General features: G+C 42.1%; 2 protein-coding genes across 3 annotated transcripts in view; one reads left to right on the top strand and one right to left on the bottom strand.

Moving 5' to 3' along the window:
- Nucleotides 1–3,434: 3,434 nt before the first annotated feature.
- Nucleotides 3,435–12,028, bottom strand: eny2 (ENY2 transcription and export complex 2 subunit). 2 transcript variants are annotated; one of them, XM_080193978.1, is made up of 6 exons: nt 11,757–12,028; nt 8,505–8,578; nt 7,979–8,062; nt 7,822–7,892; nt 6,007–6,081; nt 3,435–3,775 (listed from the first exon to the last, which is right to left on the bottom strand). In XM_080193978.1, exons 3-6 carry the CDS (start codon nt 8,044–8,046, stop codon nt 3,699–3,701), a joined length of 291 nt encoding a protein of 96 aa, XP_080050104.1. In that variant the 5' UTR covers nt 8,047–8,062; nt 8,505–8,578; nt 11,757–12,028; the 3' UTR covers nt 3,435–3,698. The 2 variants fall into 2 exon arrangements, with proteins under 2 accessions (XP_080050104.1, XP_080050105.1); XM_080193979.1 differs by lacking the exon at nt 8,505–8,578.
- Nucleotides 12,029–12,286: 258 nt separating this feature from the next.
- Nucleotides 12,287–22,195, top strand: part of nudcd1 (NudC domain containing 1) — a 102,977-nt gene continuing 93,068 nt past the window's right edge. The window contains exon 1 of the mRNA XM_080193977.1: nt 12,287–12,458. Coding sequence (XP_080050103.1) covers nt 12,338–12,458 — 121 coding nt within the window. The 5' untranslated portion in view covers nt 12,287–12,337. The remainder of the gene's footprint in view (nt 12,459–22,195) is intronic.

Raw genomic sequence — 22,195 nt, 5'->3', positions numbered from 1 at the left:
TAACTGGTACGAGCAAAGAACAAACTCAACCTTAAGTAAAACTTACACCACAAAACTCTAGAATGAATTTTAGTCGTGGAACTGGGACAGTGCTCCTGACAGTGCCTCACTGACTATCAGTGCAAATCAGATTCACTACTGAGGTTGCAGCATTTAATTTGTAGTGATGCCAATATTCCTGTCGGTGCTGCCCAGAGAATCAGGATTATCTAGAATCATGAGCTTGATTCTCTAAATCTGTCCCCGGAGTAAAGTTTTTCATTTTCAGTGCTTACAGGCATATACTTCTTCTCATCTTAGTGAACTTAATGCCAGCACATTTAAAGTCATTATAAGCTACACACCTTTCACACTTCTCATCGCGTAAACTCCTCTATAGCCAGTATCAGATTCTTGTAAAGAACAAAGAACAAGGAACAAGGTAAAGTACAGCGCAGGAACAGGCCCTTCAATCCTCCAAGCCTGTGCTGAATATGATGCCCTAACTAAACTAAAAAAAAACCTTCTACCCTTATTCGGACTATATCCCTCTATTTCAATGCTATTCATGTACCCAGCCAGGTGCCTCTTAAATGTTGCTAATGTGCCTGTTTCCACTACCTCCTCTGGCAAAGCATTCCACGCACCCACCACTCTCGGTGTGAAAAACCTCCCCCGCACATCTCCCTTAAACTTTTCTCCTCTTACCTTGAACCTGTGCCCTCTTGTAATTGACACTGGGGGAAAAGCCTCTGACTATCCACCCTGTCTCGGCATCTCATAATTTTGTAGACCTCTATCAGGTCTCCCCTCAGTCTCTGTCTTTCCAGTGAATACACACTATAGCTTTGACACAATATCAGTATTCCAGCCATGTGCTGAACCCTAGACAACACTATTAATATGAGGTTCATAGTTTTGAGATTATTTATTATTCATATATTAAAAGACGTGTGTACACATTTTCTTTGTCAGGCTAAACCCTCCAGAATGCAGGACTAGTGCATTATTTAAGGCATTAATTTTTCAAACCATCATCAGACATATCCTTAGGGTCAAGTAAGCTTCAAACAAAAACATTTATTACACCTACTTGTAAACAAGAAAAAAAAATGCAGTATCTTGAGGCATGGCAAATGACCCCTTGAAGGAATTGTTCAGACGTCATGGAACAGCAACTCTTGAATCTAGAAAGGAATTGTAGAAAAACAACAGGAAGTTCAAAAGAGCCTTTTTATTTCAAATTTGACAATTTAAGAAATAACACACCTGAATGTCAATCCTGATGACTTCCCAGATTTCAGTGCACTTTCTGACAACTAACTAAAATCAGCCACTAACAGGATAACAACCTATTGAAAGTAAAAATCTATTATCTATATTGTGCACAGTCCCCTGGTGTCCCAAAGCTCTTCAGAGCAAATTAAATGCCTTTGGAGTGCAGTCACTGTTGTTATGTAGGAAGCACAGCAGCCAATTTGCACACAGTAAGATCCCACTAACAGCAATGAGATAAATGACCAGGTAACTTGTACGATGTCAGATACAGAAAATACTTCAATTAGTCAGCAGGTCTGGCAGCATCTGTGGAGATAGAAACAAGAGTTAAGTTTTTGGTCAATGAGCCTCAGTCAAAACTATTCCGACAAATGGTCATCAATCTGAACCATTAATTTCACTTCTGTCCCCACAAATATTGTCCTGACTGCTGAGTGTCTCCAGCTTGTACTTTTCTGATTTCTAGTAAGCAGATCAACCATGATCTTATTCAATGAAGTAGCCCCAAAGGGCCGAATAGCCACTACTAATTCCCATGTTCCGATCCACAGCATTTCATTTTTGTAATCTGATTAATGGTCCTGTCTGAGAGATAAACATTGCTCAGAATGCCAGAACTCCCTTAGATCCATAGAACCCCTACAGTGTGCATATCCTGAGACACTTCATGGGGCAATTTAATGTGACCAATCCACCCTAATGTGCACATCTTTGGAATGTGGAAGGAAATGCAGACATGGGAATAGGGTTATATCAGAGGTTTACAGCATGGCCCCACTTGTCCATACTGCCTTTTTTTAAAAAACCCTAAGCTAATCCCAGTTGCCCAATTTAGCCCACATCCCTCTATACCTATCATACCCATGTAACTACCTAAGTGCTTTTAAAAGACAAAATTATACCCCTCTCTGCTACTACCTCTGGCAGCTTGTTTCAGACACCACCCTCTGTGAAAACATTGCCCCTATGGACACTTTTGTACCTCTCCCTCTCACCTGAACCTATGCTCTCTAGTTTTAGACTCCCCTACCTTTGGGAAAAGATATTGACTATCTAGCTGATCTGTGCCCCTCATTATTTTACAGACCACTAAAAGATCACCCCTCAGCCTCCGATGCTCCAGAGAAAAAAAGTCCAGCCTCTCCTTATAAACTCAATCCATCAAGTCCCAGTAGCATTCTAGTAAATCTTTTCTGCACTCTTTCTAGTTTAATAATCTTTTTTATAATGTGACCAGAATTGCACACAGTATTCCAAGTGTGGCCTTACCAATGTCTTGTACAACTTCAACAAGACATTCCAACTCCTGTATTCAGTGTTCTGACCGATGAAACCAAGCATGCCGAATGCCTTCTTCGCCATGCTGTTCACTTGTGACTCCATTTTTAAAGAGCTATGAACATATACCCCTAGCTTTTTTTGTTCTGTAACTTTCCCCAATGCCCTACCATTAACTGAGTAAGTCCTGCCCTGGTTCAATCTACCAAAATGCATAATCTCGCATTTGTCTAAACTCCATCTGCTATTCTGGCCCAATTGATCAAGATCCCATTGCAATTGGAGATAACTTTCTTCATTGTCCACTATGCCAAACTTAGTGTCATCTGCTATTGTGATATTGTGTAAAATTCCCCCACTCCCTCTTCAAATGCAGCCCTGATATACTTTACTCACTTGAGCAAGACAGATCTCTACAGTTATAAGACGCCTATATCCTGGGGGGAACCTTCAAACTCATCCACGTGTGGATTTCCTCCGGATGCTCAGGTTTCCTCCCAGAGTCCAAAGATCTGTGGGTTAGGTGGATTGGCCATTAATGTCAGGAGGACTAGCTGGGGTAAATGCATGGGGTTATGGGGATAGGGGCTGGGTGGGATTGAGGTCGGTATAGATTTGATGGGCTGAAAGGCCTCTTTCTGCATTGTAGGATTCTATGCTCACCAAACCAAACAGAAGATGAATTAGTGGCTGTTCCCTGAATGAGAGTGATGCAACAAGCTCATGGACAACACAAGGTAAAACAGGACCTTCCACACCATCTTAAAGAAACTGAAGCTGGGCTTTGAATTAGGAGATGATAGTTGTAAAATTCCATTTACCAACGGTTCTGAACACTGACTACTGCACGAGCAAGTCCATCATCTAAAATCACTTCACAAAAACATAGATCAAGACCATTGTCATTTCAAAATAATTTTATTGAATTAAGTTTGACATATCAAGGAAAAGACAGAAGTAGTGGGTAGAAAAGCAGCTTGCAAATCACTTTCAGGAACATAAAAAATAAGACAATAAATGTATTAAAAAATTGTCACAAAAAAAACCTGTCACAAAAATAAAACTATGTTCAGCTTCATCCAGGCTCTGGAGCCACCCTCTGAGGACTGATATCCTCCATGGATACAGCAAAGAAATGGCAACAAAATATGGTGATCCCAAACTCAAAGACTGGCATGCTGAGAAAGGAAGGTCCTTATCCTCTGCAAAAGCTCCTTCTTCACACTGTCTGGCACAAGCGCTGAAATGATGACACAAGAGGACAGATTTAGCGTAATGCACTGAACAAATTCCTATTCCACCCCAGGAATCTCTGTATTATTGAAACAATTAGATAAAAGTGGTCAGAGCATTTATTTTTACAGCAAGAATGCACAATTCAAATTTCTAATTGGCTACAACTTCTGACTGGCCAAGGAGTGGAAGAATCGATTGTTGTATCCAGAGCATAAATGAAACAGATGCAAAGGCAGTGGGGAAGCAGGGGTCGAGAGGTGATCTTATCCAGAAGCTGACAACAACCAGTCTTCGACGAGAGGAAAGACAGCTCTCAGATTGTGTACAGAGGCTCCACGCTCAGGGTGTGGAGTATGGGGCACGCACACGTCTACTCTCACCAATCTCTGTTAGATTGTTCTGCTCAGTCACTAAAACATTAAGTTGACCACCTTCATGTCTGTCATTGCTACTGCTCTTCCAGCAAGGCCCTTGGCTCTCAAACTAGCCATTGTACTCTCAAGGTGCGTGCTTTCACATTTGCCACACCTCTGCCATCTCTTCGGTTTCCTAATCTTATTCCACCATTCTGTGCTGTTGGAAAGCTGTTTGTTTTCAATTTTTGTATTACACGTTGACAAGTACTTTCCAAATTTTACAGTTAACTTAAAATTAATCCTTTTTAAAAATTCCTTAACCCTGATTAGCAGTGAGAGCATGACCAAACTCCACTCCTGGGAATATTATAGCCATGAAACATACAATACTAAAACGGCCAATACCTGCACAAATCAACAAAACACAGTGTGGATAAATGAACATCTTGTGGATTAGCAGAGCAATGGTATTTCAGAGGCATCTGTACGGTTTCTATTTGCATAAACAGTTTGGACATCAGCATAAGAGTAACAATCAGCTTCCGGGGAGGCAATGGCCCAGTGGTTTTATTGTTAGACTATTAATCCAGAAACTCAGCTAATATTCTGGGCAGATGGTGGAACTGCATTAAGTTGATCTTTCTCTACACCCTAGCTATGACTGAAACACTACATTCTGCACTCTCTCATTTCCTTCTCTATGAACGATATGTTTTGTCTGTGTAGCATGCAAGAAACAATATTTTTCATACATGTTAACACGTGTCAATAATAACTCAAATCAAGATTTGAATTCAATAAAAATATCTGGGATTAAGAATCTACCAATGACCTTGTTGATTGTCGCAAAAATTCATCTGTTTGGTTCACTGATGTCCTTTAGGAAGGGAAATCTGCTGGCCTTACCTGGTCTAGCCTCCATGTGACTCCAGAACCAAAGAAATGCAGTTGACTCTCAATTGCCCTCTGAAATGGCCTAGCAAGCCACTCAGTTCAAGGGCAACAAATGCTGGCTCAGCCAGCGACACCCACGTCCAATAAAAGAATAAAGAATATTGAACTTTGCCATTACCTCACAGATTAGGGACCATAGCAAACTAAACAAGACTATTTTGGGACACAGCTGGGTTAGCAGAGTGGCTAACAGATGGGTGACAGATGCAGTTTGATATTGTTAGTATATTGAGGGGAAAAACTGCAATGAGGCAAACACTAATTAGTCGTTTTGGAGCAGTCAGCATCAAGGTACAGGTAGGTGGGGCAATGGAAAACTGCACAAACTGCAGCTTCTGAGCTTGGTATACAGCAACATCATTCACTGTGAAGACCACAACTGAGAGCACAGGATAAATCAAAAGACAAATAAAATGAATAGGCAAGTTTCACCATCAGAAAATGTGACACCAAATAACTTCTACATATCCAATATGCAAAATACTGTTTCTGCTTAAGGTTGGTGAGCAATAATGAAGATTACATGAGTTGACTAGAACACTATTCTGCTCACTCATCTTCTTGCTGACCTATACTGGCTCTTATAGTTTAAAAGGTAAAGTCGCAGATGACCGTTGCCTACTCTCTTTGGAGGGGGGGGAGCTAACTGGTAGTGATTTAACCTGAGGATCACTACACTTCAGGTGAAGGTGCAAGGTTAAGAAGAGGGGACTTTCATAACCTCAGCTGGTACAAGAATTGAACCCGCACTGTTGGTGTTGCTCTGCACCACTAAGCATCAATCCAGGCAACTGAACTAAAATCGAGCTAGTTGGAACAGTTCCAATGAATGAATCCCAAAGCAGATCCACAGACTAGGCCAGTGATGGGTAGATAAGCTCACATTTGAAGTTGATTAATCACTAATTATCCCGTATACACATACCTCTTCCTTTTGGAGTGATCTCTGCCACCAAATCATCAACTGTAACATGCTCCAATCCCTTTTCCCTGATCACATCTGGAAAGAAATGGGAAAATAGAGTTTTAAATCTGGGACAGGATACAAAACATCTGCATCAAAGAAAGCAGCTGGCGAAATAATCAGTTCAAAACCTGACATTAGGAATCTGCTGAACTACTGACAATTGCAATGCACTCCTTTTCTCTTATTTCTGAAAATTAGCCAGGGACTGGGCTTGGGTCACTGTCTGTGTGGAGTCTGCACATTTTCCTCATGTCTGCATGGGTTTCCTCCCACAGTCCAATGATGTGTAGGTTAGGTGGATTGGCTATGCTAAATTACCCCTTGGTGTCAGGGGGTTAGTAGGGTAAATAAGTAGTGTTACGGCAAAAGGCCTGGGTGAGATTGTGGTCAGTACAGATTTGATTGGCCAAATGGCCTCCTCCTTCACTGTAGGGATTCTCTGTCAATCTACTACATTTCCCTTATTTCTGAAAATCAGAGATCACCTCTTTTTATATTTTCTCTATATTAAATTATTGATTATGGGACATATACATATATAAATGCAAAAACGTCAGACCTTAATAGAACTTGCAACAGAAACTCACACTGATTCCGACAGTTCAACAAACTTGTCCCCAGAACTTTAACCATTAAAGCTACACCCCATACACCTGCAGAGGAGAGATACTCCATGGTACTGGACGTTACAGCTGGAGCATTGTCCTTGCACATCTGGGAATTGTTAAACTATCTGCCACTAACTGAACAGCTTTTTCAAATCGTCATGTGGCATCGAAAGAAGCCATTATATGATTTGAGAAACTCTCAATTCACTTTACTCAGATCAGCCAGTTTGCAGTTACCATGAAGATAGGTGCTTAAATAACTGCTTGAGAGATACAGCTCCATTTTCTTTGGGATGTCCTTAGGCAGTTTAATTATGTTAGCTCAACGCCACTGAGACAGATATTTCCAATTGTTCTCCCATGGAGAAAGCACTATGAAAAAACAATGTTGGTGATTCAGTCCGCTAAAATGCATTTGTTTATTTTCCAGCAATCCCATCTCAATGCTGTTAAATTAATGGTCTGCAATGCTCAGTGATTGATCGACACTTCAAAACTACCAGAGGAGAATGCACAAATCCTCTGCAAGACCATAATGCATGCAGTGGAGCTCAGAAACAGGACAAAGGTTCAGAGCAACATGCCTTGATTACCCGAGTCCTGTGTTCAATTCCTTCTCCAGCTGGGTTGAGAACACTTTTCACAGAGACTGCAAATTAAGGAGATGAAATGACAGTGTGAACCTACACTGACTGGGGAAAGAAGTTGAAGCTGTCCAAGCTTATTTCAGACAACTGACAAAATGGGCGCATCCCATAGCTTTCTAGAATCCCTTCCCCACAGTTCCATAGCATTCTAGAATTCCTCATAATTCTATATTTGATCAGATTTTCCATTTTTCACCGGCAAATTAAAGGTCTTTTTATCTTCTATTACTTCCTTTATTAAAAAATAAAGAGTTAGGTTTAAGGACAATGGTTTTGGCTGTACCACAAATGACACCGAAGCTGAACTGAGGGTGTTTTAATGTACAGACTATGTGAACCTCTTGTCCTGAAAACTATATAAGAGGGAATGACCCCAATGCTCATTCACGGTCAATTGGTTTGTCGTCAATTCTACCCCCAGGACGGTAGATCATTTTTCTCCCATTCAAACATTCCAAGTTGCAGCTGCATGGCTTCCTGTTGACTGAAATCAGCCCTGTTCCCTAAATAAAGTTTACCTTTACAGTGCGCTTTTAACTGATCTTTCCATCCACATTCAGTCAGCTTTGCTCGGAGCAACTCCTTCAGGCTGTGGGGAAAAAAGACAGACCTGAAAGAATTAACATCCCAATTATCCAGACATTGGAAATACATTTAAGATTGTAATTGTCTCACCGCTCTCGTTCTCCTGTTTCTATCAACTTCTGGTTTATAGTTGCTCGGAGCTGTGCATCTTTATTCATTTCGGAAACCTAGTAACTGCAAAAACATGAAAACATCAGCATTTGTTAATGTGAAAGGAACAAGAGGTGTTCTGTTTTGATTTCTCCAGACAGTTCCAAGCAAAGTTATCAGCTACCTGCTTTGTATATTTGAACTTCTTACAATTGGTACACGTTCAGCATTATGAAGAGCAGATGAGGTTATAACGGACAAACAAGACAGGCCGCAAGTTCTTGAAATACGGGATTTCTGTAATATGAATACATCACAGAAATCGGAGCTGTGAAGCTATTTTTCACAATGTGCAGATAGCTACATGGGTTTGGGGTAAAGAGGCAGAGCTAATGGAATAATCTCAATTTGTGAAAAATCCCCATTGTCAATCTTTTCTAGGTTTTAAAAGCATATTACATCAGGCATGTAGTATTTGAGTTATAGTAACAAGAAGGGGAATTGAGAGAGAAGACAGTTGAGATACCTGAGAGAGTTGGTACCAACTCTCCTCCTCGTGCACTGTAGGGATTCTATAAACTGACCAGTGGTTGTTGAGTTCTGAAATATTTTGATTAAAAAAAATCAGAAATAGTACAAAAGTTCCTTGAATCCAGCCCCCTGTCTGTCATTGCTTGCTTGGTCAGATGTTATCCAACTCCCATGTCCCCATCTCTTAAGAGTTTCAAACTCCATAACTCAATCATCATGATTGCTGGTTTCCACTGCTAACGTTACTGACATCTTCCACTACATCATCCCGAATACCAATGAAAATCTCACCCACGATTTCAATCTTCAGAATAAACATCTCCAACACATCGCCCTACAAACATCTCCATTCATAGAATCTCTACAGTGTAGAAGGAGACCATGAGTATGCACCAACAACAATCCCACTTAGGCCCTATCCCCGCAACCACACATATTTACCCCACTAATCCCTCTAACCTACTCATCACAGGAAACTATGGGGCAATTTAGCATGGCCAATGCTCATAATCTGCAAATCTTTGGACTGTGGAATGAAACCTATGCAGGCACAGGGAGAATGTGTAAACTCCACACAGATAGTAACCCACGCAGACACAGGGAGAACGTGTAAACTCCACACAGATAGTAACCCAAGCCGAGAATCGAATCTAGGTCCCTGGAGCCGTGAAACTGCAGTGTTAACCATTGTGCCACCCAAATAACAATGGTTGTGGAAATAATTGCGTAGATGCCTTAAACCTCCCCTACATACACATGCCACATTATAGAAGATAAGCACATAACTAAAGGACTATATTCATACCAAAAGAAATTGTAGTTGCAAGATTTCAAACCAGACATTTTCTATTTACTAAGTACTGCAGTAAGACAAGTGACCAACTCATGGCTGCAATAACATTTAACAATAACTTGCAATTAAGTAGCACTTCAATCGATGTGAGATCTTACGTAGCCTCATTTGTGAATAAACAGTCACAACACTGTGATTTATCAGAAGTCTAGAAGATTGTAGTCCATTTCATCCCCAGACACACTTTGCAAACCACCAAGAGACAGTGTTGTAATTAACATTCATTGCTCCTGCATCATGACTAAAATACCAAATTCACACACTCTTCAATGAAAGTTCTGATAATTTCATTGCTGAGCACAATCAAAGCTGTAACGATTTCTCAGCGGCAGCCATGATACCTGCAGTGCTCTTTAGTGTTTGAATGGCTTCCCATGCTGTTGCCTCGCATCTTGATGCTAGGAATTGCGTAATTCCACTAAAGTGCACTGTCAGTTAATCATGTCCAGCAAGGACATCTCTCACCCTCACCAATCTTTGAAAAAGAAAATTGTTTGCAGAACAATGACAGAGAAAAGTTGAAGAGAGGTAATGGCTGCTTTTATATAGACCAAGACCAGTATTAATGGTGACAGCATAGAGAGAAATAATACAAGCATCACACAGAGAGAATCTGGATGGAAAGAAATTGTAGCCACAATTTAAAGTGAAGCCAGGACACCAACAATTCACAATCTGTACCTTTTCCTTCTATTGTAAAGTCACAAAGCATCTGTTTCAATTTTATGTTGGCAATGACTGAGGAAACATCAGATGCCAAGGACAGAGTGCTAAACTGCAGTGTTCAAAAAGAATAAAAGCTTGGAGATCTTCAATCTGGGAGATAGGTAGGTAGGAAATTCACTGATTTGAGCCAGGGCCAGGATTTCATCCTATAATGAGATTCTTCTTTCCTCCCTACACAATGCCACTCCAGATTCTCTTACTCTGCTGTTCATTGTATCACCACAGCTCCTTTCCTGCACACACACACAGGGACAGAAGAAATAGTAGGTCAAATGGCCCCTTGAACCTTCTCCACCATTCAATGAGATCTAATTGTGGTCTCATCTCCACCTATCCCTCCCCCCCTACCCCTCAAGCCTTGATCAATAAATTGAATATTAAAAAGACCCCAGTCTATACTTCTTTCCGAGGAAGAATTCCAAAGCTAACTCTCGACAAAAAAAATCTTCTCATTTCAGTCTTAAATGGGTAACCCCTTACATTAAACTAGGTCTCCTGGTTTTAGTCTCTCTGATGAGGGGAAACAACCTTTCAGTATGCACCCCTTCAAGTCTAATTAGGATCTTGTATTTCAATAAGATCGCTTCACTAATCATTCTTCTAAACATAAATGGGCACAGTCCTAACTTTCCATCATGCCTTCGTCTCAGGAATGAATCAAGTGAATCTTTTCTTGAACTGTTTCCAATACAATTATATCCTTTTTTTTGAAAGGTCAAAATTGTACTCTTGATGAGGTTGCATCCACACACAGTACAACTGAAGTAAAATTTCTCTATTTTTATATCCCATTCTCTCTTCCTAGTCACTTGCTCCACTTGCACATTCACTTTCCCTGCCTTATGTGCCAGGATACTTAATTCCCTATACACCTCAAGGGTTCTTTAGTCTCTGCATTTAAATAACTGTTGCTTTTCTATTTTTCCTGCCAGAGCAGATAAGTTCACACTCTCACTTTATAGTCACATTCACCTCTCTGGTGCTTCAACCTTAAATTTTAAAGTTTATTTACTGGTGTCACAAGGAGGCTTACATTAACACTATAATGAAGTTACTATGAAAATCCTCTAGTCACCACACTCTGGCACCTGTTTGGGTACACTGAGGGAGAATTTAGCATGGCCAATTCAGCTAACCAGTAGTCTTTCAGAACATGGGAGGAAACCGGAGCACTCAGAGGAAACCCACGCAGACATGGGGAGAACGTGCAAACTCTACACAAACAGTGACCCAAAGCTGGGAATCGAACCCGTGTCCCTGGTGCTGTGAGGCAGCAGTGCTAACCACTGTGGATCTTCAACCAAGAATTGCCCTATCCACCTCTCCCCCACCCTTGCGATAGATTTGAATCGCCCTTTCCCGCAGAGCTCTCCCCCCCCCACCCCGCCTCCTCAATCTCTCCTCAGAGAATTCCGCTCACCCTAACCCTCTTTATTCCCCCTCTCATTTCCTTCTGCAAACCCCCCGCCTAGCCCAGAGGACAGCCAGTCTGGGCTCCGGCCCTCACCGCCCGCTCTAAACAACTCCAGCTCCCTCCCTGAGGTACAGTGATTCTGGGCTGGGGTCTCCAGGCCGGGGTTCGGGTCTCTGGGCCAGGGGGTGTCCGGGGGTCTCTGGGCCAGGGTGTCTATGTCTGTGTGTGTGTGTGTGTGTTTCTCCAGCCCTCACCTCCCTCTCTTTCTCCGCCGGATCCAGGGATACGGGGCTGCAGCCAAACCGCTCCCCGAACACCCGCTGCCCTGCTTCACAGTTCCGGGATAGCGGGAAAGCGGCTTTTAGCCCCGGGCGGAGCGAATACAGAAAGCAGACCCCGCGACAAGAGAGAGAATCTCACACAGAGTGAATATTACTGAAGGACGGGGAGGGGGGAGGGTAATGGATCCGGTCAGCCGGACCAAGCGGAGGCAGCACGGACCTGTGTCACCGCCATTACTGTCCCGCGATCCCACCCAGAAACAAACCAGAAACTGAGGCCGGGCGGCATCCCTGAGGGGGAGGGACCACAATAGGGGCGGGGCTATGGGCAGGGCTGTGGGGTGTCACTGTTCGCGAGCAGGGCCAGAATACCGGGGTTGGTACAGTGGCAGAGTGACCGGCGCGGACAATGTCTGTCGAAGTGCGGGCGGGGGCGGGGCCGACGAGAGGGCGGGGGCGGGGCAGAGGGGCGGGGGCGGGCTTTTCTCCCTCTGGGACTACAGCTCCCGGCGTGACCCGGGCCCGGGCCGGAAGTGAATTTGGGACGGCCAGAAATGGCAATGGCGGCCGCTAACTGCTCTCTACGCGTGAAGCGGGAGCTGCTGGATCCGCGGTTTGACAGTTACCGACTGTCCCTGGATAACCTTCCCACATACAGCCTGCTGCTGGACAGTGGTGAGTGCCATATACAGCACCGGCAAACCCAGAGAGAGGGAGCTGCACTCGCATAGCGCCTGCCACATCCTCAGTCTCTGTCCCGCCATCCCCCTCACTGACAACTACCTCCCCCTCCGCCCACCCCCCACACGCATACACACAGGCAGGGGCTGCTCTGGAAATATACTCACTGATATAATGCAACAAACACACAGAGTGATGGGGCCTGGTGATCTGTTGCTTTGGTGAGGGTTGAATGTTGGCTAGGACACCAGGGAGAACTGAGTTTTTCCAGCATTCTCTGTTCCTGCTCCACGTGTGGAGATGCTGGTGTTGGACTGGGGTAAACAAGGTAAGAAGTCTCACAACACCAGGTTAAAGTCCAACAGGTTTATTTGGTAGCAAAAGCCACTAGCTTTCGGAGTGCTCCTCCTTCGTCAAGTGAGTGGGAGTTCTGTTCACAAACAGGGCATATAAAGGCATAAATTCAATTTACAGAATAATGATTGGAATGCAAGTCTTTATAGTTCATCAAGTCTTAAAGATGCAGACAATGTGAGTGGAGAGAGGGTCAAGCACAGGTTAAAGAGATGTGTATTGTTTCCAGACAGGATAGTTAGTGAGATTTTGTAAGCCCAGGCAAGTTGTGGGGGTTACGAATAGTGTGACGTGAACCCATGATCCTGGTTGAGGTTGTCCTCGTGCGGAACTTGGCTTTCAGTCTCTACTCCAGCGACTCTGCGTTGTTATGTGTCGTGAAGGCCACCTTGGACAACGCTTACCTGAAGATCAGAGGCCAAGTACCCATGACCGCTGAAGTGTTCTCCAACAGGAAGGGAACACTCTCGCCTGGTGATTGTCAAGTGGTGTTCATTCATCTGTTGTTCATCCATCAATCAAGATCACATCTAATTCAGCCTCAAAAATATTCAATGACCCAGCTTCCACTGCTCTCTGGGGAAGACAATTCCACCCACCAAATACTTTCTGAGAGGAAAAAAAGAATCCTCGTCCCCATCTTAAATGGGAGATCCCTTATTTTGAAAACATGTTCCCTAGTTCAAGTCTCGGCACAAGGAGCAACATCTCTTGGCATCCACTTTGTCCAGTTCTCTCAGGATTTTATATCTAGCAACAAGTTCAGTTCTCATTCTTCTGAACTTCAGTGGATACAGGCCCAACCTTTCCTTGTCAGGTAAACCCTTTGTCCCAGAGGCAAGAAAAGATCAATTGAGGCAAGAAAAGATCAACTGAGCCATGACTGACAGCTGTTCATTCAACTTTCCTGCTTTACTTCCCCATGAATAAATTATGCTTTTTTTAGAAAAAAATTCTTAACAACTTTTCTGTAAAACAACTCTTAAACACATCATGCACAAAGATGCAATGTTCTATGGTGCCTCGTTGCAATGGCCAATTATTATTGGTAATATTATAAAAATGGAGATGTTAGTTTGGCTCAGATGGCAGCATTCTCAACTCTTGAGCCAAAAGGGTTGTGGCTTCAAGCCTCAATCTAAGAGTACAGCAAAGACCTAGGCTGACACCTTGCTGTGATAGCAAGAATGGGCTGCATAGTGATTGGTGTCCACAGTGTTAAGCTAAGAGCCTGTCTATCTAAAAATAATAATGGAGTTCTCCTAGTGTTCTGCATAACAACGAAGTCTTCACCAATGCCACCAAACCCGATTAACCAACAATTCTGAAAAAAGTATTGCTGAAAAAAGAGATACGTTGAAGCTTTTCACCTTGCCCTCATCAGAATACTTCACAAGAATACCAGTGAATGGGGGAAGTACCTTGATGAGTGAGTGCAAGACGAAAAGCTTTGACATGACTTTTGTTCAGCAGTGCTTAAGGCCTGTACTACCAAAAGACTAATTCTAATACTGTGGGATCTTGCTTTGTCTAAATTGGCACTATTGTTTGCTTTTGTGACAATGACTCCACATCAGAAGGAATTGACTGGCATGTGCTTTGAGACGTGACAAGCTGCTGTGTAAATGCAAGTTCACAATGCTGCTTTATGATTTGCAAATTTTAGTTAATACAGTTATTGGCTTTGTGTTGGTAAATTTAGTATCCAGTAGGAAATAGTCATATGCTCCAGGAAATAATCAGGGTCTATCTTGATTCCTGCTGATGCAGCTGATTTTGGCCTTGGACATTTATAAAACAGAAGGAGGCTATTTGTCCTACTTTTCGGTACAGAAATCCATACCAAACCCTATTGGCCTTTCTCCTATTACCTGTGCCTTTCTCTTCTACGTTTGCTGTTTGCCTCAGCTGCTTAAGGCATAACAATTCAAGTTCTAACAATCCTGTAAAAAGGACATAAGACTAAAAATGCACAAGTACTCTAGGAATGTAGCCTCACCTCTTTCCTCCCTCTCACTATTTTAAATCAACCCCTTCTCACTGACCCACAATCGAAGGAACTGCCTTTCCCTATTTGCTTCAATAAAATTCTTCCTAATTTTAAAGTTATCTTAAATTTCCTCTTCTCTCTGCTTCTTGTCACATTATTTCCAGCATAGTTAGAAAATGTCTGTATTGTAATTTCATAATAGCTGTGAGAAAGATAGTGACCAATATCCCAAACATAAAATGTTGAATTTAATGCACACATTGATCTTTTAGAAGCGTAAAACCAGTTCTTGCAGATCTGGGAGAACTCCTATCCTCCCAGTATCCTCAGTGGTGTTACATTTGTGCCTTCGCCTCTCACTGTGCCCCTCTTTCTCTCTATGAATCACTGTAGAGAATTAACCTGATGGTTAGGTTGCAGTTAGAATACTGTGTAGACAATGGCCCAAATGGTCTCTGTAACAAATCTGTTATTCACGTGTTCATCCAATGTCTTTTTGAAAGTTATTCTTGAATCTTCCAACACCTTTTTTCAAATTGTACTCCAAATCACCATAATTTGCTGCATTTAAAAAACATAATCTCATATCTCCTGGTTCTTTTGCCAATGACTTTAAATATGTGTCTTCTGATGACCAGTATTGCAGGACTCTATCATGGCACTGCTGTATTTTGCTAAGAAAAATCTGACGGACCTTGCAAGTATTTTTGGCAAGTCACAGATAATTGTACTGTACTGCAGTATAATTAGCACAAGTATAATCTTCAGAGCATTTGAAATGAATAATTCAGTAATTTTCTGCCAAAAAAATTTAAATGTATAATGGGGTAAACAAAAATGTTAATGAAACCAAATGGAAAGTGTCAGACATTGGAAGAAAGATTGAAGAGTGAATCAGGATCTCGGAGCAAAAGGATATTCGTCACTTTTCAATTTTATGAATTAAAAACAAGTGGGTGAATCCATAGCCAGACAAGTGCAGTAGAATTTGCAAAGTGGTATAATGGGTATGACTGTGGGTTTCCTCCTGGTGCTCCAGTTTCCATCCATAGTCCAAAAATGTGCAGGTTAGGTCGATTGGCCATGCTAAACTGTCTCTTGTGTCCCAAGATGTGTAGGTTATGTGGGATTAGCCATGGTGAATGTGCGGGATTATGGGGAGAGGGTGGGGGAGAGAACCTGGGTAGGACACTTTATCAGGGAGTCGGTGCAGACCCAATGGGCCAAATGGCCTCCTTTTGCACTGTAGGGATTCTATGACTGCCTACATGTCCCAAGAGTATGAGAATGTTCTGTGTTTGTTGGAACGCTTGAGACTTTCTGCCACCATTGGGCACTGGAAAGACTGGAGTGTATTTTGGGCACAAGGGAACACCAGGATTGAATTTGCTGACTTTCTTTTATTTGCTAAGTTTCTTATTATTTGAAAAAGGGGCACATTATGAACTGTAGTTGACTACTGTTCATGACATCTGTCATCCTAATTGATGTTTTACGAAAGGGTTAGCAATGGACAGGTTTTTGCTCATGTGGTCTCTGCAATTCTGGAACAAAAATGATCACAACTTCAGAGACAGCTGCAAGATAAAAATTAAACCCACATCCAGAAGGAAGGCATCACAGGCAAACATATAGTGTTGGATTGCAGATAAATAATGAATCCAGAGCTTTAACTCTAAGGCAGATCAAGTCACTACAAGAAAGAACAGAAATTGAAATTATTGAAAGGTAAATTTAAATGAACTTTCATTAAGGGGATTGATATAAATTACCAATGAAGGGAATGGAGTCAAAGTCTTTTGTTTGTTCTTTGTCACCACCACTGGGACTGTTGGCATCATCGTCTTCTTTGGCTTTCTTCAAACCTCCCCTGGTCCACATCTCAACGTTATTCATCCATCCGATTTTCCTTCTTTCCATCAGTTGTTTTCTTGATTTCCTCCTTTAATTGTTGCCAGGTCAAGGCAGTCATCTCTTTGTATCCTATATCTTACTTGGCTACTTTTCTCTCTTTAACTGTGCTTAGCAATCATTTTGATGTCAGAACTTTTCACTTGACCTGACCCAATCATTTATCTTTCCGTCCATGAAGCTGATCCTGAACGTGCTCCCCTTGGATTTCACTTATGTGCATTTCAAAGCTGTTCTCCTCCACTCACTCTTTTTATTTAGAGGCCAACTCCTACATCCATAGAGTGCAACATTCCACGTTAATGATTATAGGTGACATTTTTCAGCTTCATATTAATGCTTTTGGACTTCCCAATGCTACTCCAGTTACTGGTCAAGACTCTTGCTGTATCTAACCTAACCTGAATGTACCTTTGGTGTTTATCACTGAGCCTACGTACTTGAATTTGTCCATTGTCTTGTCTCTATGTTTCCAATTTTAACTTTTCAATTGCCATTTAGAGTTGTAACATTGTTCTTTGCCTCATTTACGTTCCATCCAAAAGACTCACTTCTGGTGCATTTTGATTAGGCCTGACATAGTCTCTAGCCCTTCAGCTCTTTCTTTGTTCTGGCTGTGAGTGTAATGTTGTATGCATACCTGAAATTCCACATGTTATGGCCCTGTATGCTGCAGCAAGGCTCTGTTTAGTTTTAGTTTATTAATTCATGTCACAAGTAGGCTTACATTAACAGTGCAATGAACTTGCTGTGAAAATCCCCTAGTTGCCACACTCCTGCACCTGTTTGGGTACATTGAAGGAGAATTTAGCATGGCCAGTGCACCTAACCAGCATGTCTTTCGGACTGTGGGAGGAAACCAGAGCAAACCCACGCAGACATGGGGAGAATGTGCAGACTCCGCACAGACAGTGACCCAAGCCAGGGATTGAACCCGGGTTCCTGGTGGTGTAAGGTAGCAGTGCTAACCACAGTGCCACTATAACCACCCATTGTGCCTCTGTGCTGCCCATTGTGCCACCATGCTACCCATGTGCCAACAATTCCTGCACCATCCTCATTACCTTCTCTCCCACAGCATCAAGCCACATGGGTGACAGAAGATACCCCTGCTTGGCTGCCTTCTCAGTTCGGAATTTGTTTGCCCATCACCAACCTTGATGACTCCTGAAGCATTTCTTGTATTAGCGACCCAAGATGTTTGGATAATCACAGTACTGGACAGGGTCAAAATCTATGTCAGAGCCTCTATCTAGATATATATCTTAATGTAAATTTAAATCTGTCTTTTAAAGTTGTGTATTACTGAATAGTGGACACATGTAAAGTCATCAACTTTTAACATGAAAAATGATGCACCTGGAAGCATGTACTGTTGATTTTATTAGACTCTGAGCCAATCCAAAAGGGAAGGTCAGGCTTGACCTGCCTTAAGCACACACAGACTTTGCAGCAGGTACAATAATTTGAATTTTCAAAAGGCCTTCAGGACGGTACTGAAAACTTGATGACCTTCACTGCATTGCTGCCTGTGTCGTGACTTGTACCTAGTCTTGTTTATCCATGATCCCGGTTTAGCTGACTGATTGGTTCCTGATCAAGTGATGACACAATTTAAAAATCTCATCCTGGTTTCCGTTCTTGGTCACTGTCTTGTGCGCAATCTGCACTTTCTGTCATAGCTGCGCAGGCTACTGTTTCCTCCCACACTTCCAAAAATGTGCGGGCTATATTGATTAGCTGTGCTAAATTGCCCCATCATGTCAGGAGGATTTGCAGGGTAAATACATGGGCTAACAGGGATAGGGTCAGACTGGGATCATTATCGTTGCAGGCTCGATGGGCTGAGTGGCCTCCTTCTGCACTGTAGGGGTTCTATCATTCGAATATAAAAATCAGTTCATTGCCTTACCCCTGCCACTTTCTGTAATCTCCTTTGGTTTCATAATCTCCCTAAATATGTGCACTCCACAAAGCATTCTCAATGTGAAACACTCTGCTATTGGTGCCTTCAGCTGCCTGGACCTGAAACTCTGGAATTCTTTCTGCTTCCCTCTCCTCTCTAACCCAATGCCTCTCTGCCCCTCCTCTTCTCCCCCTGCCCTCCTCTTCTCCTGTGGGTGTCTCTTTTAAACCTACCTTTTTGACCCAGTCTTTCATCACTTGGCCGAATATCTCTATGTGGCTTGGTGTCAATTTTGTCCCATAAACCTCCTGTGAAGCACTTTGCAATGTTTGATTATGTTAAAGACAATATATAAATGCAAAATGTTGTTTCCAGTTGTGGGAAGAATATGGATCTTGCTTCTACCAGGTTTATTGAGGCAAATAGCATTCATATATTTAAGGGGAAGCTCGATGATCATATGAAAGAGAAAGGAATAGAGGAGATTCGAGGGAGCTAAACAAAAGGGGAATGGGAGGAGGTTTGTGTGGAGCATATACTGTAGACCATTTGGGCTGAATGGCCCGTTGGTGCTGTAGTCACCATGCTGTGCTACAGAGCTGAATGAGTTGTATGCTAAGACCAGTTGGCAACTTTGTTCATGCCCAGGTATTTCACGTTAGCTGCTGATTAAATATTAAAGTGTCAGTGAGTCTTGGAAAACAATTACAAGTTTAAGGAGACAATGGAGTATATATTGGTAAATATTGTTGCCTGTTTTAAATCTGAAGTGCTGTGTGATATATTAATACGTTTCCAGATTCACAGTATTTCAGATGGTAACAGTCCAATGTTGTCACCTCCTAACAAATGTGACCACAATGTGCAATGTTCTCACTTAAACCAGCTGCTTTCCTTCCTTGTGTTGGTTCAAGGAACTTAGACCATAAGACATAGGAGTGGAATTAGGCCACTAGGCCCATCGAGTCTTCTCTGCCATTCAATCATGGCTGATACGTTTCTCACCTCCATTCTCCTGCCTTTTCCCCATAACCCCTGAACCCCTTATTGCTCAAGAACCTATCTATCTCTGTCTTAAAGACCCTCAATGATCTGGCCTCCACAGCCTTCTGCAGTAAAGAGTTCCACAGATTCACCACTCTCTGGCTGAAGAAATTCTTCCTCATCTCTGTTTTACCTTCTCTCCAGTTATTCCTGTTTTCATTCAGTTTCAGCAAATGTCAGTAACATAATTAACTCAAATATATTCAGTTTTACTAAAATGTTCAAAGCTAATTTGTACATCCATGCAGTGTTATTGACAGAATAAAATGTTAATATGCTATTCTGAATAACCATTTTGGGTTTGGCACAACAGATATCTTTTTCCCCTCCTTGAAATGACAGAATGTTCACACGTGCTTCTCCTGCAATATTGACACCATCAGTGTAACACAGCAACAGAGCCATGAAAGTGCAAACACTAGGCCAAGGCTAACAGCCCGATAAAGGGAGAGAGACAAATAAACAAGCAGGAAAGAGAGAGATGGATGAACAAAGTGAGTCACAGGAGAGGACGGCAGTAAACTGATGCACCAACCTTGTTCTGACAGTTCGTAGCAATGTGAGAAAAATACCTGGCTTTTCTGATTTATAGTGTCCTGGATTCAAGTCATACTGCAGGTAATCTGCACTGACATTTCCAGTGCAACACTGAGGGAGTGTTACATTGCCAGAGGTGCCATCTTTTGGATGACACATTGAGGCACATGGCCAGTCTCAATGTGTAGCATGCAAGAAATCTGATGGAACTTTTTTAAAGAAGAACATGCAATTTCTGGCCAATATTTATCCTTCAACCAAAAGTTCCTTCAAAAGTGCTTCGTTGGCTATATAGGACTTCGTGAAATCTTAAAAGGGCGCTATGTAGAAGCAAGTATTTTGTTTTTTCTGTGCCAGCCATTGTCAAGCATTGAGGTTTTGTAAGCAGACCCTGAGATTACAGTACCATGAATGAACACAGTGTGGTGTGTGTGATCCTGAAGTAGGAATGCAGTGTTTGGGAACAGCAGTGTGTCTTCTGTGGAATTGTTTCTGCTATGGAGTTGCTGATAATGTGATATTGCAACCAGTAATTATTATCTTTAGAACCTAATTTTCTCTTTTAGAAATAACAGTAGTATTTCTGTAATTCCTTACCAGAGGTCACAGATTTAGGATAATTGGCAAAATAATCGGGGGAGGATGAAAATTTTTTAGGCAATGTTTTGTTGTGTTTGAGAATGTATTTTCAAAAAGGGTGGTAAATGCAGATTCAACACTAATTGTGAAGGGGAAATAGAACATACGCTTGGATGGGAATATTGATTATGGGAAAGAGGAAGGGAGTGGGACTAATGGGATAGCTCTTTCAAAAGGCTAGCATAGGCATTGGCTCCTATACGCTGTAAAATTGTGATTGTACCTAAATTCTGTAGGCTAGCTGGGATTATTGACTTTAGTTGCCTGATTGGTATTTGTGACTTGTAAACGCAGCAATTGTGTTTTATTCCTGCTGAATCTGGGATATAAATGCAGTTTTTAGGGGACCGATTCCTTATATATTTTAACCTTTATTTACTTATCTCATTCTCGACAACTTTTCTTTGTCATTTTCCCTCCAACCCTGTAAGTGTTGGATCAATAACTCACCTTGCCAAACAAACAGCATTTTAAACCCTTGGTTCCCAAATGAATTTCCTTCACAGTTGGGGTGCACGAGCTAGACGGCCTGTGGTTTTCTATTTTTGCTGTAATGTTGTGCTTGTTAGCTGGTCCTGTTTGAGATTTGTGGGCCTGGAGATTTGGAAAGAACATTAGTATTGTTGCCTTGCTGGTGGCTATGTCTTAAAAAGAGCATAAAGATTTGTTAGCTTCAACAGTAAGATATATATGTGTGCACACTTGTGGGGTTCCATAGTATGCACTTCAGTGGCCTGTGAAGACTCAAAGCTTGGATGCTGCTGCAAAAAAGACCTCTCAGCATTTCAATGCAACATCAAATAACTCTTAAACATTTGATGCAGTGATTCAAGATCTTGAGAGAAGAGGCAGAATGAAACTATACACATTGCAGCAGTAAATTCAACTTCTGCAGTTATTATTGCCTAACTTATCACAGAATGATGCAAGCTTTCTCCTTATTCTGATGGATTGCGTCCCAGGATATTAAAATAAGTAGTTACTGAGAGAGCTGGGTTTCTACACCTCAACTTCAAACTTTCATTTTAGCCATTTTTAATTTGTAGCTCTGTTTATGGCTCAGGCATCAAGGAGCATGTTGAAACCAGAAATCTTTTTGACAAAAACATTGTAAATGAGCAATCAAAGCTCTGAAATCCTGGTACTTTTAAATAAACCAAGACTCTGCCATCATCCCTTACATACCACACGCCAAAGGCAGTCAGCAGGAGATTTCAGCACCGGACATTCTCTCTCCTCTGAGTTCACTTCTATCCGTTCTTAATTTCTTCCTTTACATAAAGCCCCAGCCCATATTCATGGCCACCTCCTGACCTTGCCATCTCATATGGCCTCATTATTCCTGTTGTG

The sequence above is a fragment of the Carcharhinus amblyrhynchos genome, chromosome 8, assembly GCF_965287045.1.
Source record: "Carcharhinus amblyrhynchos chromosome 8, sCarAmb.v2.hapA, whole genome shotgun sequence".
NCBI lineage: Eukaryota > Metazoa > Chordata > Chondrichthyes > Carcharhiniformes > Carcharhinidae > Carcharhinus > Carcharhinus amblyrhynchos.
The sequence above is the reverse complement of the archived record's forward strand: the minus strand, read 5'-3'. Positions and strand labels throughout refer to the sequence as shown.

Bases quoted from the DNA above. Each gene is read 5' to 3' on its own strand.
- eny2 (XM_080193978.1), bottom strand. From the start codon at position 8,046: ATGAATAAAGATGCACAGCTCCGAGCAACTATAAACCAGAAGTTGATA. The intron at 7,893-7,978 runs GTGAGACAATTA...TTTTCCCCACAG, and splicing joins GAAACAGGAGAACGAGAGCG to CCTGAAGGAGTTGCTCCGAG. The intron at 3,776-6,006 runs GTATGTGTATAC...TCATCATTTCAG, and splicing joins GATCACTCCAAAAGGAAGAG to CGCTTGTGCCAGACAGTGTG.